Source organism: Malaclemys terrapin, chromosome 5 (genome assembly GCF_027887155.1).
Source record: "Malaclemys terrapin pileata isolate rMalTer1 chromosome 5, rMalTer1.hap1, whole genome shotgun sequence".
Taxonomy (NCBI): Eukaryota; Metazoa; Chordata; order Testudines; family Emydidae; genus Malaclemys; species Malaclemys terrapin.
Window position 1 is genome coordinate 16,760,550 of NC_071509.1, and position 16,179 is coordinate 16,776,728.

Consider the following 16,179-nt stretch of genomic DNA (forward strand, 5'->3'; position numbering starts at 1 on the left):
AACGATGATTTACAGCTACGTCTATTTACAAAGAGGAAAGCGGGAGGATTTTGTCTCTTTCTTCTTCCTCCCTCCCAGAAACCAACTCCGGACACGGCGTGTATAAAAAGGGTCGTAGAAATGATTGTAGACCAGATGAAGAGTTGTTGCTGTGTCTCCGTGGGGAGGAAGGGATGGAAATTGGGGACAGACAGCTCTTGCTCGCCTAGCGAGAATGGGGCGTTCAGATCGGCGCCAGCCTTTGCCAACCCGGCTGCCGCCCTTTGACATTGCAACTCACGGTTTTCCCCGGCCACCCGCGAGCCCCAGTGTCCCGTCCAGCGGCCGCGTTCCCACGGTGCCGGGTTCCTTTGCCAAAGTTCCTGCTGGTTCTAAGGCGGAAGCCACCCTCGCTCCCAAGAGTTTTGCTCGTTTTAAATAATAACCGGGGTGAAAGGAACTATTCAGCAGGGGGAGTTTTAAAAACAAAGGGTCGAACAAGAGTTTTATTTGGGAAATGCGATTTCATCAACTCTCTCCTCCCCCGCAGTACCCATTTCCCTCTAATGCCCCTGCTCCCCAAACTCAAGGGCTACAGAAAGCGCGTCGAGTTCGTCAGGAGTTGAGCTCAGGCGGGTGACTGTTTTAGGGGTAGGAGGGCGGGGATGGATATATATTTTTATTATTAAACTATTATTAATAATAATAGTTTATTGTTGCTTTGTGAAGTCCTCTGTTCACTGCAGTCCGCGGGGCTGTCCCTTGGCTTCTGGAGGAGCCAGGCGCGCAGAGGGAATTCAGAGGCGTCTCTTGCCTGTTGGGGTGATTGCGAGTTCGGAGCGCGCAGGGGAAACTCAGAGCGGGCGCGGCGCGTAGTACCCATCCCACTGGGGCGAATGGGAGCTCTGAGCGCGCAGGGAGAACCCGGAGGGCGCGGCGCGTAGTACCCATCCCACTGGGGCGAATGGGAGCTCTGAGCGCGCAGGGAGAACCCGGAGGGCGCGGCGCGTAGTACCCATCCCACTGGGGCGAATGGGAGCTCTGAGCGCGCAGGGAGAACCCGGAGGGCGCGGCGCGTAGTACCCATCCCACTGGGGCGAATGGGAGCTCTGAGCGCGCAGGGAGAACTCAGAGGGCGCAGCGCGTCGTATCCTTCCCAGGGTCTGCTGCTCCAGCGGCTCGCAGTCCCGGGGCGGGGGCAGGTAGGTTTATAGGTGCGGGGTGTAGAAGGCCGGAGCCCCGTAAGTCTGCGAGCCCAGGACAAAGGGCGAGAGGACGGCGGGGCTGGGCAGGAAGGGCAGCTGGGCAGCGCACACCAGCCCTCCGGTGGGGTGTCCCGGGTAGCCCCCGGGGCCGTGCATAGAGAGCGGATTGCCCATGGGCGGCGAGTGGCTGAGCGGGCTCAGCCCCCCGCCCAGGCCGCCTCCCCCCAGGCCTCCTCCGGCCCCGCCGCCTCCTGCCCCGCCGCCCGTCGGGGCGCTGGTGTCGGCGCCCGGGTTCTGCTTCTTCCACTTGGTGCGGCGGTTCTGGAACCAGATCTTGACCTGGGTCTCGGTCAGGCTGAGCGACAGCGCCAGGTTGAGGCGCTCGCACACCGACAGGTACCGCGTGGACTTGAACTTGTTCTCCAGCGCCACCAGCTGCTCGTAGGTGAAAGCCGTCCGCGCCCGCCGGGGCTTGCCCGACTTGGAGTCCGAGCCCGTGCGCTTCCTCTTGGGCTTGGCCTGCGGACCCCCGCCCGGGGCAGGAGGTTGGGCCGGCGGCGGCGGCGGCTGCTGGCTGCCTGGCTCTCCGTCCTCGGGGTGGTGGCCGGGCTCTGCCTCGCCGGACCCCGCCACGCCGCCCAGGCTGCTGCTCTCCTCGCTGCACAGCTCCTCCTCGTCCTGCAGCTCGCTCTCCGGGCTGGGGCTGGGCCTGCTGCTGTAGTCCAGGTCGCACTCCTCGGCCTTGTACAGCTCCCCATCCTCTGCGCACAAGCAAGGAGAGGGGTTAGCTTAGCAGCTCCCATCCCACCCTGCCCCAGCACCCACCCACCCAGCCTGGAGAGGGCCCTGTGAGGCCCCCAGCTCTACAGCCAAGCTGGAAGGGATAAGAAAAGATGGCCCCCACACCTAAATCCAGGCTGTTTACACACACACCTACTGGAAAGGGGGGTGGGGGCAGAATCCAGGCTCTAGTGGGGCACCAAATGCAAATCTGCCCTCCCAGCCTCCACTCCAAGCTCCTTAGGCCAAGCCACCCTCTGAAGGAGAAGTAGAATTGTTAGAGGGCAGGGGGAAGTTGGCAGTAAATTGCCCTGTTTTCTTTCCTCAAGGTCGCTGCTGGGCCTCAAACTGGAAGGACTTGGAATGAAGGTGATGTGAGGTTTCCTACATTTTTGGGGGGTACACAGCAAAATCATTCATCCTAAGAGAGGCACTTTATAAACCCTGGCCTACCATTCTTGCAGCATGAGGGAGTCTCCCATATCCCTTCCCCAAGAGAAGGAAAGGTGGCAGGCTTGGAGCAAATTCGCCCTTTGCAAAGAGGAAATTTAGGGAGAGCCCTCTTGACCTGAAAGGATTGTGTTGTAAAGCTCTCTGGGAGAAGATTTTCCTTTGAGTCGTGAGTGGTTTCTGTCCCTTGTAAACACCATACATATGTACTAAGTATTTAGATGGGTAAATGGGCATGGGAGAGAAGATAAACGGGGCTTGCAACAGTTGCTTTGTAGATCACGGTTTATATTTTCCTTTTTCACTGTAATCCGGATGGCACAAATATTGCAAAAATTCAGAAAAATAAATTTCAGTGAGTGTAACTTTCTAAAACGTTAGGGGGTCTGTCTCTATTGTAATAACTCTGAGGGAGGAATCTTCCATCCATAGGTTCTCCGAATAGGAAGTCCCGAAGTGCTTTTTAGTAAGAAATCACCTTTGTCTAAACCTGGGACACCGTATATAATAGCTTCCAATCCTAAAACTCTAACTGACCAAGCTAAACGCTTTACAAATATAGAACATTACTTAGTGGACAATAATGAGAAGTCCTGCTTTGTAATCATTCTTTGTTCATCGTCCGAATTAAAAATGATTGTGAAATGCTAAGGAATAAAATTAATCTCATTATTGCTTGTAGAAGCAATCACAGTATCTTCCGTGGCACTTCTTTCCAGAAGCATCAGGAATGCTAATATTAAAATATTGAAATCATTTGACATTTTAGAAGTTAGACGTCTCTTTATGCAATGGCTTCAGAATAGAGATTTGAAAAATTAGGGCTTGAGAAATGAACAATAACTAATATGGAACATTTTGGAATGACACACTGGTTTTCTGTAGGAAGAAAAGAACACCCTTGATATTACTTTTTATTTTAGTTATTTAAATTATCTGCATTGATGGAAGATTTGCTGCCTTCTGTTTTGGCATGTTTTTAACCGTTTCTGTGCCTTGTTTGTTCTCGTGCTGTTCCTAAGGTAGAAGTATTAAACTGGAGTAAATACTTGTATTGATTAGCAGAGCAGATACAAACTTAATTAAACTCATTTTGTGTAATGTACAAACTAGTTAACGGTCATTTAATTTATTTGGGTTTATATTATGCTCCAATTAACGGGACTCCAAATGAGAACAAGGTAATTATCCGATATTTAGGGCCGTTGTACTTCTGGGGAAGATCAAGTCGTTATGAAACCTGAAATAATATTTGTAAAGGAGTCGCTTCTCCCTGTGGATCATGCCTCAGACATTTCTGACACCTTGAAGGCCGGATGCTATATTCATTTGACCATCCCAAAGTCCCAGAGAAGTAAAAAGGGAATTTAGGAATACATCAAATGCAGGATCGGGCCTCAAGCTGGAGTAAAACAAATAAAATACTTTGTCCTCACCACATTTAGATACTTCTAAACTTCCTGAATCAGTCTGCCTTTTACACCTAGATAGCCCACTATAGCTATTATGTGTAAAACCCCCCTCCCTCCCACAAATTAAATAGCGAGTTGATCATTATGTGTTTACTTTAGTCACTTCAGTTCCATAAATACTACGGCTATACAGTCTCTCTCAAACTTTGCCAAATCTTAAAACCAAATGCTGCATATTCAATTAGGTGATTATTTTTAATTGAGAAATTTAAAAAAGTGAAAAGATTTTGTTCTGCGAAATAAGCTGATTTCGGCTAAGCCTTGGATATTGCTTGCTCCTTACGGGAAAGAGAGAGACACAAGTTTATTATAGTCACCTTAACCCGCAAAACCAATGTTTAGTAATCTGGGGACTTTTAAAACGAATAATACTTTCCATCTTGGTGTTAAAAATTAGAAAATGGAAATTTGGAATTATGACAGATATATAGAAATATGAGACTGTGGTTAAGGGGGTTTTAAATTTAAAATAGTGTATGAAGATGAAATAAAGTTCAAATAATCTACATCGAGTGGAAATTAAATTATAGATGGATGCAATTGTATAGGATATTTTTGTACACACACCTTTCCACATATTCTTGTTGCAAACATATACGAGTGTTTATATGTGTAGGGGTAAAAATAACAACATACTTACTTTCAATACAGATGACACAGAATGTGTATGTTGATTACTTTAGGTTTTTTTTTTTTTTTGGCAATAATTTCTAAACATTCCCCACCCCCTTTTCAATAAGGGAATATTAAAATATTTTCTAAACAACAACTGCACTGGTAATTGTCCCAGGCAACATCACTCTGGCTTTGCAACTGTTAATGCAAACCAAATTAACCAGAGTTTTATCAACTATTTCTAAAACTAAATGTGTTCTGCAAGATGAACTTAAATATTTTCTGTTTTCATTGTAGTTGTACTTTTTCTGGGTGTAGAGAATCATAATGATTTTCGGATCATTTTCCCCACCCCCACTGAACTAAACCAACTGCTTGATCTACGGTTACCCAAGGTGATGGTGATGATGGGACCATAATGCGATTAACTTTCATTATTTCTGAGTACTCACAAATCTATTTTTGCATGTTTCTAGCTTTACAAAATATTAGCCTAGTTAGGACCGAAGAGATAAATCGTGCAAAATCTCTAGGCAACTTGTCAATGGGCAAAGTTTAGAATTGCGTGAGGTTTCTAAATATATTTACTATTAGAGAAATGAATGATAGAATTGCATTTCTCTCCTTGTCTGGAGATAAAGTAGAAGATTGGTGATAGGCTGACCTCGTCGGTCTTTCTGATTGAACAGATCTATTTAGTATGACAAAAGTCAAATCTGTGTAGACAAATACTTACTTTAGGTGTACTCGGAGTTTTAAAAATCTCTTTGGAATTCTGTTTACGTCTAGCTCCTGCTATTGCTTTGATGATTAAAAACAGCTCTACTATAAAGGGGCTTGTGTTAAAACAGGTAGAACTAAAACCTATTTTACAACCTAATTTTAATTGATCTAGGCATTCTATCGCAGAATTGTAAAGCACCCATAGAATTATAAAGACACCGATCTCTCTGGTAAACCTATCCCAGAAGTTTATTTTCCAGTCTTCAAACACAACCCGCTGCTGTCCCACCCCTCAAAATACAGAATATCAAGAGAGATTTTTCATGTGTGCGATCTTTTCCCGGAAGTGCTCTAATATCCTCAGAGTCACAGCGTTTAGAGGTGAGAAAGTTGGAATATTTGGACCTGGAAAGAAAAAGCAATCTAGAGCTTGGGTCGAATGCAATTCCCGATCAATAGCGAGCCCTAATAAGTGTAATAGGTTTTAATCGAGTAATTATCCGAATTTTGACCCTATAATTTAGATGTTAGGAGAGAGTTTGCAAGGTGCTTGAAAGAGATATGCACAATTCGATAATAGGATATCGACCCAGGGAGTCCTACATGCCACTCTGGGGCGATTTCCCCCATTATCCAGCCTCTTTACGCTGCTAAGCACATTTTACCTTAAATGTAATCGAAGGAATTTAATTGTTTTTCCAGAGATAACCAGCATTTTGTCACAATTAGTCTGATTTGTCCTAAAAAAGCCAAGGGGAGAGAGAAAATTGAATCTGTCGCCCAGAGCAACGCTCAGCAGGCTGGGGGTGGGGTGGAGAGGGGAGATGGTTCTAAAGGCTGGGGGAGGGGAACATACATAAAAGTCATAAAAGCGACTTTGATACTTGGAAAATCCAGCCAAAGTGGGACTTATTTGATGATCTGAGAATGAATTTAAAATCCTGTTGGGCCTGCTCATTCAAATGGCCTGCAGCCCCCTCAATTCTCTCTGCAAGTTTGCTTCAGCAGTAACTTACACATGCCTGTTACCCTCCAGGACAAAAATAAGACACCAGGACGGAAGCTGTTATTCTGTGATATAATGCGGAGTCCGGTTCCATTCGCTCCCAGTAATCAAATGAATTCAGTGAGGCGTGATGGACCAGGTACATTTAATACAACATTACCCCCTGAAATGTAACGCTTTCTAGCCAGATCGCAGGCACCAGAGCCCAGGAGGAAAACGCTTGACTTTTGCTAACGGTTTCTGCCCCAGATTTGCGTTTGTATTTCCTTGTTTGCAGAACTTCAGCTAAAGTTATTTATCGTGTGTCTGATTGAATTGTCAAGCCACCTGTTCGGGAAAAGGAAAGGAAGGCCCAAAGGGTACATTTGCCTGAGAGGGCATGCACACCACACAGTCTCCAACTTGGAAGTAGTGCCCAACATTAAACTTTACGCAACTGAAAGGAGGGCCAGGCCAGAAAAGTTTCACCTTGCATTGGGCATATAAACCAGCAGACATCACATACGTTAAACCAGTCAGACCTCGCTACACACTGAAACCACCCACTTTAATAAGTGGGAAGAGGTGCTTATAAAAATGTTATGCGTTAGTCCCTCCGCAGTACCTATCTCACTGTACATTCTTAGCCAAGTGTAGAAGCAACAATTAAGGAACATTTGCCCTTTACAGCAGACCCCCACGTGCACTTGCGCTCTTTATTATATCTGACAGAAGGCAGTGGTGATGGTGGGTGTCTCTGAGACTCACCTTTAGAAGCATGTAATCACACTGCATAATATTTTCAGGCGCTCTTTATCATTCCCCCCCCCCCGTAGTCGGCTATTTGCTCCAGACACGAATCAGACACTCTGTGGAGGTTAACATGCAAAACGTACTTACTGAGTAAGTCCGAGGACTTTTTGCACGTTTCAAAATCTTCACTCAGAGCCTTTTGATCTGCTAGTTCCGTTCCTGACTCCTCGGGTTTATCCTCTGCCCCTAGAGTGAATTCGCTCCCTGCGGATTTGTATAACACAGAACATTGCCTCTTTTTGCTGTTGAATTTGTTGGGATCCAGAATGTCCAGCACTGAAAAAGAGGTGGTTCTGTGGACCACGGGTAGGGCTGCCACTGCCCCCTCTTGTCCAGGGGTGTTGCTCTGATTGTCGCCTGGCCTGTCTCTATTTCCAGGACACGAATAGACTGGAAGGTCGTTGCTGGAAGAAAGTCTCTGGTCCCCGTGGCTGTCCATGCTTTCCCCGTGAAGGCAGCCGGACACTGGCTCCACTACAATGCCAGCCTGGCTTTCTGCTGCTGCTACTGCTGGGATAGAGATGTCACTCCCCTGAGTCTTGTCTCTGCTCACATTCATGACTTTTCAGAGCCCCTTCCAATTGCAACTCTTTCCCTGTCTGCCAACTTCAGCGGGAAACTCCTGTCTTGCAATCAACGCGGGAGCTGCTTTGTGTATCGTTAATTTAGCGCAGAGGCGAGCTGGTTCCTTTAGGTCTACAGGATTGCACGTGGCTAGGTCCAACCTGAATTGGATTCTCCCGTGGATAAAGGAAGTCAAAGGGTGATGCTCCACTCAGTTGCTCCTTTTTTCTTCTCATCATCCTCACAGGGCTACCTAAACATTTATGCCCCCTCACTCACTCACACACACATACGGACAAGGCTGTATCTTATTTATGCATTCATATTTAGCAGTGGGTTGTAATTGGCTACAAATTAATCCCTTGCCCATAATAGTCAGTAATCTCCATCACTGGAGGAGAGAGACACTGGAAGTGTGTGTGGCTGAGAAAGGGGAGGGGGGCGGGAGAGGCGAGAGAGTGAAGGATGGTGTTGGCTGTGATATACTTAGCTGTCAGCTCTGTTTCAGCACACCTCCACTCATCTGGAAAGCATCTAAATAGCCTTATTTGGCGAAGTGGGAGGAGAGCGCTTTCTTTGAAATAATTGCGGGATCAATATAAAGAAGATATTATACACGCCGTATGGGAACGTAAGATCTCCCCTCCTAATGGTGTAGTTATATGATCGAAAGGATATTATTTGTGCTCAAAAGTGTGAACAATCTCACCTGTTTCATCCCCCCACCCTTGCATTATTAAATTAGAACAATAGAATCAAATTGTTGTCCGAGGCTGACTGCTTTGAATTATACCGAGTGTATAGGCACATACATACACATGTTGTCCCTCCCCCCACCCCATTAATTAAAATTACATATCAGATGAGAGTGCCTGGAAATACTAAGAGCAAAATAATACGCTTAAACGACACAAGGCAAAACACGACGATCCTAAATAACTGGGGGGAGGGGATCTATTCTCGTCCCACCTAGAAATAATGCAATAAACACAGCCCATTCTCATTTCTGAGAAACACTCCTTCATTCATGGGGTTTGAATGCAGAAAAAAGGAAGAAATTAGGAAAAGCGTTGCCTCTGAACTACAAAAATCTGTTTTCCTTTCCTCCCCAGTTTTCTCGGTGTGCGCGCGCGCTTTGACCATATCAATTTCATTCTTGTTTTGGATGTCCAAATGGCTGCTTAGTTTGAATTAGCTGCCAAAAAAAGGTAGGAAAATAGACAAAACATCAAAAGAAAATTAGATTTTTTTTTGTCTTTGAGGCTGGTGACACATACAAGGACAGGTCCTTTGCAATTACCGCGGGCAATGATCCTTTGGAAAGCAGAAATTAAAAATTGGGAGAAATAATGGGTAAAACAATCAGCTGTAATTTTGGTAGGGGTTGGACATGATTAGCCCATCACTGGGCTAGGCCCAGGGGAGTTCCTGGAGCGCTGGAGCCCACAACACCTCCCTCTCATATATTATAGACCAGCCCTTAGATTTTAATCAGACACCACAACAGTGTCCTTCCTCTTTTATTACTTTGTTATGCTTTATCTTTAAATTATAAATCACCTTCTGGGTGGAAATGGTATGTATAATCTCTGATCATGTGTAGGTAATTACGTCCTCCCTCACTTCCCTGACCTCACTGCCACACAAACACAGCTCGAGGTATATAGTTTTAATATAACATTTGGTTGGTTTTTTAAAAGCTTCTCTTTCTTCCCTTCTCCTGGGGTTGTGTCTTTGGTCTGATCTTTAGCTTTGGGGCAATTTCTCTTTCAATACTTCTGCCCGCAGCCATGGGGTATTGTTTATGAAAAGGCGATGTGTTTTAGGTAGACGCCAATGACTTTGATCAGATTTCCTATTGTCATCGTCTCCATTGGTACCTTCTCGGGAGGGAACACGGTTTTTAGGGGGCGGGGATTCTTATCTCTGGAGTACATTGGCGTCCTGGGAAGTTTCTGCCTGGGCACCCACCAATGTCTGGTCTAAATTGCAATTAAAACTCTGCGCTCGAATGTCCTAGCGGGGCCTATACAACACAGGGACCATCGACCACCACCGCTATAAACGACAACAGCAATTGAATTAATAATCATTTAATAACATATACAGGGCACAAGGCTGCACAATAAACGCTTCGAGGAAGGAAGGAAGAAAAGTGAATCTGAGCCCCAGATGTCGCGTAGAATAAATCTCTCTCTTTCTCTCTAGTGTACTGCTAAGACTCGCTTTCCATACACGATGCCGTGTGTTTATTTTTTGATGTACCCAATCAAAGCGAGGAATCAAAAGGCGGTGATTCTCTCGGTACAAGTGTACCGCGGGTAAAAGTTTTAGGGAGCAGAGAGCGCGCGATTAATAGAGACACAGCTGAGCATGGCAATAGGGTAGAATTGTGCTCCGAATTCTCCCTTTCTTCCCCAGAGGAATAAACCGAAGCGGACAGACGCCGTTGTGCGCGCGCGCCCCTGGGTTTTAAAGCCAGTGTTATAAAGATGTTCTATTGCTCCTAATCACAATTGATTGTCAATTAGAGCCTCATTTGTGCAATCTCCATCCATCTGCCATCTCTGGTTATCTGTTCACCAGAAAGTGAGCGCTGATTATGGGGCACGAGATGAGTTGTTGTGACATGTAAATATCGCGCTCATGATCGGGGCGGATGACCACTTCCCTCTTGCTCAGAGACAGTCCTAGTCCTTGTCCTTAAAAAAAGACACGAGCAGCATCACAGCCCGGGGGGACGCGTTCGGGGAACGCATGGCTTGGAAGGGAAGGTGGGGCAGGGGGACTCGCAGGAGGGTTAGATTAACACCAATTAAATGCCATGTCATCAAACCTCTGCCCCTCCACCACCCAGGAGAATGGCTGGCATGGAAATGGCTCTTTCTTTAACCCAGCAAACCAACCCTGTCGGTTTTACAACTCTCCCGATAGCGATCTCTGTAGTTAGACTGAATTATATCTGCAGGGAGGGGATTTTTCTAAAGCCGGGAGGTGCTTGTGGTTCGATAGCACAGAACGGGGCAGCCTTTGCTTCCCACAGCAGCGTGGGTGAGATGCAGTGTGCAGAGACCCCCTGACTCCCTCCTCCTTTGGCAGGATGGTCGCCCCCACTGCAGCCAGTCTGGGAGGCACTGCTGGTATAACACCGACGGCTGGGGCGGGGTTGCACTGCGGGCGGGTGCCCGGGGAGCAGAGAGGTAAACGTGGAGCCCTTTCAAACCATGGTTACACCCCAGGTCTGGGGGAGGCCGGGAGAGCAGAGCAGAACCGCTCGGTGCCAGGGGCGATGGATCCTTTAGGGGATCCCAGGCCCAGGCTGATGGGCTTAGGGACGGGAGGAAGAGGGCATCATTTTGCCTACGAATGAAACAGCCCTGACCAGAGAATCCTTGGCTGCAGCTGCGTGCGGGCTGCGCGCTCCACCCGTCTGGTGCCAGCAGCTGGCCAGGGGAACCCATCACTCTGGGGCTTCCCCTCCACCCTCGTGCAAGCCACAGGGGCTGGCTAAAGGGAGAGCGAGAGGCTAATACTTGTGGGTGGGAGAGCTGCCACAGAGCGACAGTCTCCCAGTCACCGACAGAGGTGAGCTGGGTCTGTCCTGCCCCATCCTCAGCAGCACCACGAAGGGAGAGAGACGCCCTAGGCTCCTCTTATCTCAGATCCGCACAGGCATCAAGCTCCCAGGGACATTTTCAAATGACTTTTGGATCTAGAGGACGCTCCGTCCCCTTCCTTCAGCCCGCCGCAATGACCTCTGCCGGCGAGAGAGGCCCCTAGGCCAGGCCCTCTGTCCATCCCCTTGACTTCCTAGCCGGTTGTTAAAGCTACACGTTTTCTGAGAACCAAGCTGAGATAAAACTGCTCCTTCCTCCTGATCCCTGAGTTGTCTAGGCTCAGACAATGCAGCCTGGCTCCTCATTGCATTTTCAACTGGAAGATGATCCTTAGACACTGAACAGCAAAGCGAGCTGCATAAAATCAGAGCCCCCTTGCTGGCCTGTGCGGCCATGGGGCTGGCTGCACGGACACGCGTCTCATTATTTGTCAGCACAGAACATTTGCATTTAGTAAATATCAATCTTAACACCCGGTGTCCCCCTTCTGCCTGGATGTGCTTTGCAGCTCTATAGAAGGGACTGGAGCCCTCTGCTCCATTCGACTCAGTAGGAGTGGGGGCCACGAACACCTCCCTGAGCACCGGCTCCAGCAGCCCGCACCGGAGTTTTTAAGCAACAAATTCCATTTTTTAAAAAATTAGATTTCTACAACTCCGGTCAAAAACCGAAGCTTTTCTTTTTGGCCATTCATCATTCCCTTCCAGCAGCGCGGATCTCAGGGTAATTAAGGGCATTTATCGTGGTGGTAAAACAGTTTAGCAGTTCTTGTTATATTGGGAAGGTCACTTTGATGGATTTCCATGGGGGAAACGATTGGGGGGGGGCTGATTCGGGGTGGAACAGGTGCAAGAGAAATCCGCCTCGCTTCCCCCGCACTCTTGATCGGTTTGCATTGATCAGAAATGTGCCCTGGGAGCAATGGAAGGTCACTGAGGATAAAGTCTTTCCAGTATCTTTCCCGAGTGGATGGAAACACATGGTCCCTGCAACGCGGAGCATCAAGTTGGAGTTAACTCCCGTCTGTACAATCCAGATACACCGCGTGGGTAGGAAGCCTGGATGGCCCTTCCACTCCCCCCTACCCCTCCACAAAAGTAACACATGCAGAAGAAAGACTTTTCAAATCCCACCTTTTAATTTAAATCGGAAACTCGCGCATTTTATCCAAAGGGTTTGGAGGCCAAGTGACTCCAGGAACTTTGGAATCCGACTGAGTTTTGTCCTGTCCTTTAAAATATCTGCGCGATTAGGAAATTTTCAGACCAAGATACATATTTTTTTCTAAGAACAAAGATCTAAGCTACCTACGGCTAATATTAATTCAAATACAATAAACGCAGGGAGGCAAATATCGCCTTGCAGAAATGTGCTTTAACCCCATTTCCTGATCGCACCGCTCCTGTAAACTAGAACCCGGGTAGTGGCTAGAATGAATGTGAAAGGAGAATAAAGGGGATAGAACGGATGAGATAAGGGGACTAGAAAGCTAGGATATGCCATGTCTGTCTCCCCTGGAAGAACTGGAAACGGGAGGACTGAAATTGGAAGTCAGGACGAGAGAGAGAGAATGTGTGTGTGTATGTGTGTGTGTGTATTGTACGTTTATCAGAAGCAGCGTCTAATGACATCTATTTCTTGGGCACATAGCGGGATGATCTATCGATATGTCCTTTAACCACTACCATTTTCTCTTCGATTCCAAACATGGCTGGTTTCCAAAAGATCTTCCCAGTCAGGGTCCTGTGCTGAGAAAGAGCACCTCCAGATTGAGGCATGTTTAAAACTGGCATTTGTATTGGCAGCTCAAAGCGAGAGTCCATCCTACCTGTTCTGGCACTATTGAGCCGGGGGTGGTGGCTGGTAGCTTTAATTATTATTTTATTTATTCTTATGGCCATCGGTCTCCAGACACAACAGTGCGCTTGTTTCAGGATGAACAATAATTAGTTTAAAGACTGTTTGCCTTTTCACCCCTTCCCTGAAATTATGAGACGTATCAGGAGTGAGCGGTAAAGCTGGGGGGGAAAGGGGTGGTGGAGGATGTTTAATGTTAACCCAGTTAAAGCCAAGGAATTAATTAACTCTATCCAAGAAAGAAAATGATTATTAAAAAAAGAGAGAGAGAGAGAGATTATGAAGCAGATCTTGCCCTCTATCAATACAATGTCAGGTCCTCACAGCAGAAGATTTAAAAGCCCAGGGGATTCCAGGTTAGGGTAGTAATGAGCTTAATTGAGGTTAATGCTTCCTGCACAGCTCCTTGATTATTAAATTAATATTATCACACACATGAATCATAATTAGAAGTTTAAATAATGCGCCAGGGGAATCCTCGGAGGATCTATTAAAACAGTTCTCTTCTTTCTCACCGATTCCCTTAGAGTTTCAAACCAGCCAGAGGGGGAGAGCCTGGCTGCTCTAGGGCCCTGTGGAATTGAGGTATGTTTATTCTGTTGCAAATTAAGAACGCTTGGGAGAGAGAAACATCCACTCACGACACCAGGCTTTTTGCTTCCCAAATGACACCCAGCGAGAGGTTCAAAGGCAGCTTACCTTGTTCCCTTCCAAGATTTAGTTCAGCAAATTCCTGTTTAACCCCCCCCCCCCTCCGTTAATCTAGGCGCTTATCTCCCTATACCCTGGAGTATATATAAAATACTAATAAAGTGACTTGTTCTCACTTATCTCGGGGAAAGATCTCATCTGCAGCTCTTATTCATACACCTAGTGAAAGCTGATCCCTTTTGCTCAGAGTCTGTTATAAACTCACCACCCCCACCCCCAACTAAAAAAATGCCCGGGACTCTTTTGGGAGTCTTTAGCAGGGGAATGGAGGGCTGGCCAATTATAGAAATACTTTAGTGTTCTCCTTTATAGCCCCCTCCCCCGCTAGGCCTTTCTGTTGTGATCCTTTTACAAACGAACCCAAATAGGTGGGTTTCTCTAACAGCAACCTCTGCCTAACCTGTCTGTGTTGCATGAACTCTCCAGAGGGTTCCATTTCGCATTAGCAATGGACATACTTGTAATATGTATGTGGTTTTCCTGTAAAGGGAGGAAGGGGGTGTCCCAGCCATGCAGTGTCTGTTTCTATGGTTGGTATTACTTCTTTTCCAGCGGACTCCCCATGTGGGTATGAAGAAGAGGGTAAAACCAGCCCCTCCTTGTGTCCCTGTCTGTCCTTATCTCTTCCCCTCTATCCTGCAAGCCCTTTGTAAATACTGTACTCTGATTTCCTAAGCCTAGACAATAATCAGGTTGGAGAGAGAGTGTGTGTGTGCAGAGGGGAGCCAACCCCCCTCCCATGGGGAGGTGTAGCAGAAAATTAGACGGTTGGTTTGATTATTTATTTATTTATTTATTTGCACGTGGGTTGAAATTGACATCTGTTCCTCTGTAGGGGGCCTGGGGACAGAACGTTAACTTTGGGGTTAGAACCGGGAGAAGATTATCTGGCATAGGTATGAACGTGGGAAGCTGGGGAAGGAAAGAAAGAAAGGGGGGGGGGAAAGCTAAGGACAGAAAGGGAGTGGTGGCAAAAAAATCAACCTTAAAACAGCCCTACTCTCCTCCTGGGATTCAGAGACTGTGGACAAAAGGGGAATGGGAATAAATAAAAGAGAAATCCGATGGTTTGCACATAAGCATCTCTCTCTCTCTCTTTCGTTCTCTCTCTATTTATTTTCCTCTCTGTTGCTGAAACATATTGAAGGGGTAGAAAAAGGAAACATTAAGATCAACTGTGAGCCCTGCCGACGGTTTAACGATTTCAAATGAGCTCTGACTCTGGTGAAAATCTGACAATTACCCATCAGGATGGCAGATGATGGTTAAAATTACCAGAAATCAATATTCTCACCGGGTGTCCCAGCCTGATAAGAGAGACCAAGACAATGTTGACTATTAAAGTCGACAGCTTGAGATATTACACTATTAGTTATGCTATTTTTAATAATCTATAATATTTGGGCTATAATTAATTAATTATACGGGTCAGATAATATCTGGGGCTGGAATGAGGTCTGAAGGGTCTATTAAGGTTGGTAATGAGAAAGGAGAAATCTAATCTAAGGACGAGGAGCCGTGAAGGAACAAATATACAACAGACTTCAGATAGCGAGGGAGAGAGAGAGAGAGAGAAGGGATATAGCAGACCCAGTACACACACCTCTGCTTTCATCTCAGGGTCTCATCGCAAGAACATCTCCACTTCTCCTTTTCATGCTCATGCCCCTTTATTTGCACAAAGGCCTGATTTGCACTGAGATGTTACAACCCCCAAGTAGTTATTTTAATGTAAAAATGATTAAACGTGTACTAAGGGATTAAATAACATTTAAAAAATAAGCCTCACGAGCGTTCCTATGGAAGGGGAAATATGGTGGGAAATCTCTAGCCCAGCGGTTCTCAAACTGTGGGGTCAGCGGGGCTGATTTGGACTTGCTGGGGCCTGAGCCCCACCACCCTGGGCGAAGCCCGAGGGCTTCAGCCCTTAGCAGCTGGGCTCAGGTTACAGACCCCCTGCCTGGTGATGAAACGCTGGGGCTTTGGCTCCCCCTCCGCAGGGTAGCAGGGCTCAGGCTTCGGTCCCCTCTCCTGGGGTTGGGCAGTAATTTTTGTTGTCAGAAGGAGGTCCTAGTGCAATGAAATTTGAGAACCCTGCTCTAGCCACTGGTGGAGGCCAGCCCCTCTCTCTGGATGCTGCTAAACCACCCTTGACAAGTAAGACTTTTAATATTTTCCCTGGCACCTTTTAAAGAGCATTTGAAATGCCTTTGGCATGTCCCAGATTGTACCAAGTGGCATCTGTTTCCTAATAGATGTGTGTGTATAGTTTATGTATGTATATAATACATATATAATGTATATGTGTTGTGTGTACCCCCACATAAAATGGCTTTATTTCCCTCTTTTCAAATTAACTTTATCAGACTGCAAGAATTATAAACCATCTCTTTTCTTAGTGTTATTAA

The 16,179-nt window shown here is 46.6% G+C and overlaps 1 protein-coding gene across 1 annotated transcript; it reads right to left on the reverse strand.

Moving 5' to 3' along the window:
* Positions 1 to 1,187: 1,187 nt before the first annotated feature.
* On the reverse strand, positions 1,188 to 7,581 carry NKX1-1 (NK1 homeobox 1). The gene is made up of 2 exons (XM_054029082.1): positions 7,110 to 7,581; positions 1,188 to 1,945 (listed from the first exon to the last, which is right to left on the reverse strand). The coding sequence occupies exons 1-2, from the start codon at positions 7,579 to 7,581 to the stop codon at positions 1,188 to 1,190; spliced, it is 1,230 nt and encodes a 409-aa protein (XP_053885057.1).
* Positions 7,582 to 16,179: the final 8,598 nt, after the last annotated feature.

Coding starts and splice junctions, on each gene's coding strand:
- NKX1-1 (XM_054029082.1), bottom strand. CDS start 7,581: ATGAATGTGAGCAGAGACAAGACTCAGGGGAGTGACATCTCTATCCCA. Junction 1,946..7,109: donor AAAGTCCTCGGACTTACTCA/GTAAGTACGTTT, acceptor GCTTGTGCGCAG/AGGATGGGGAGCTGTACAAG.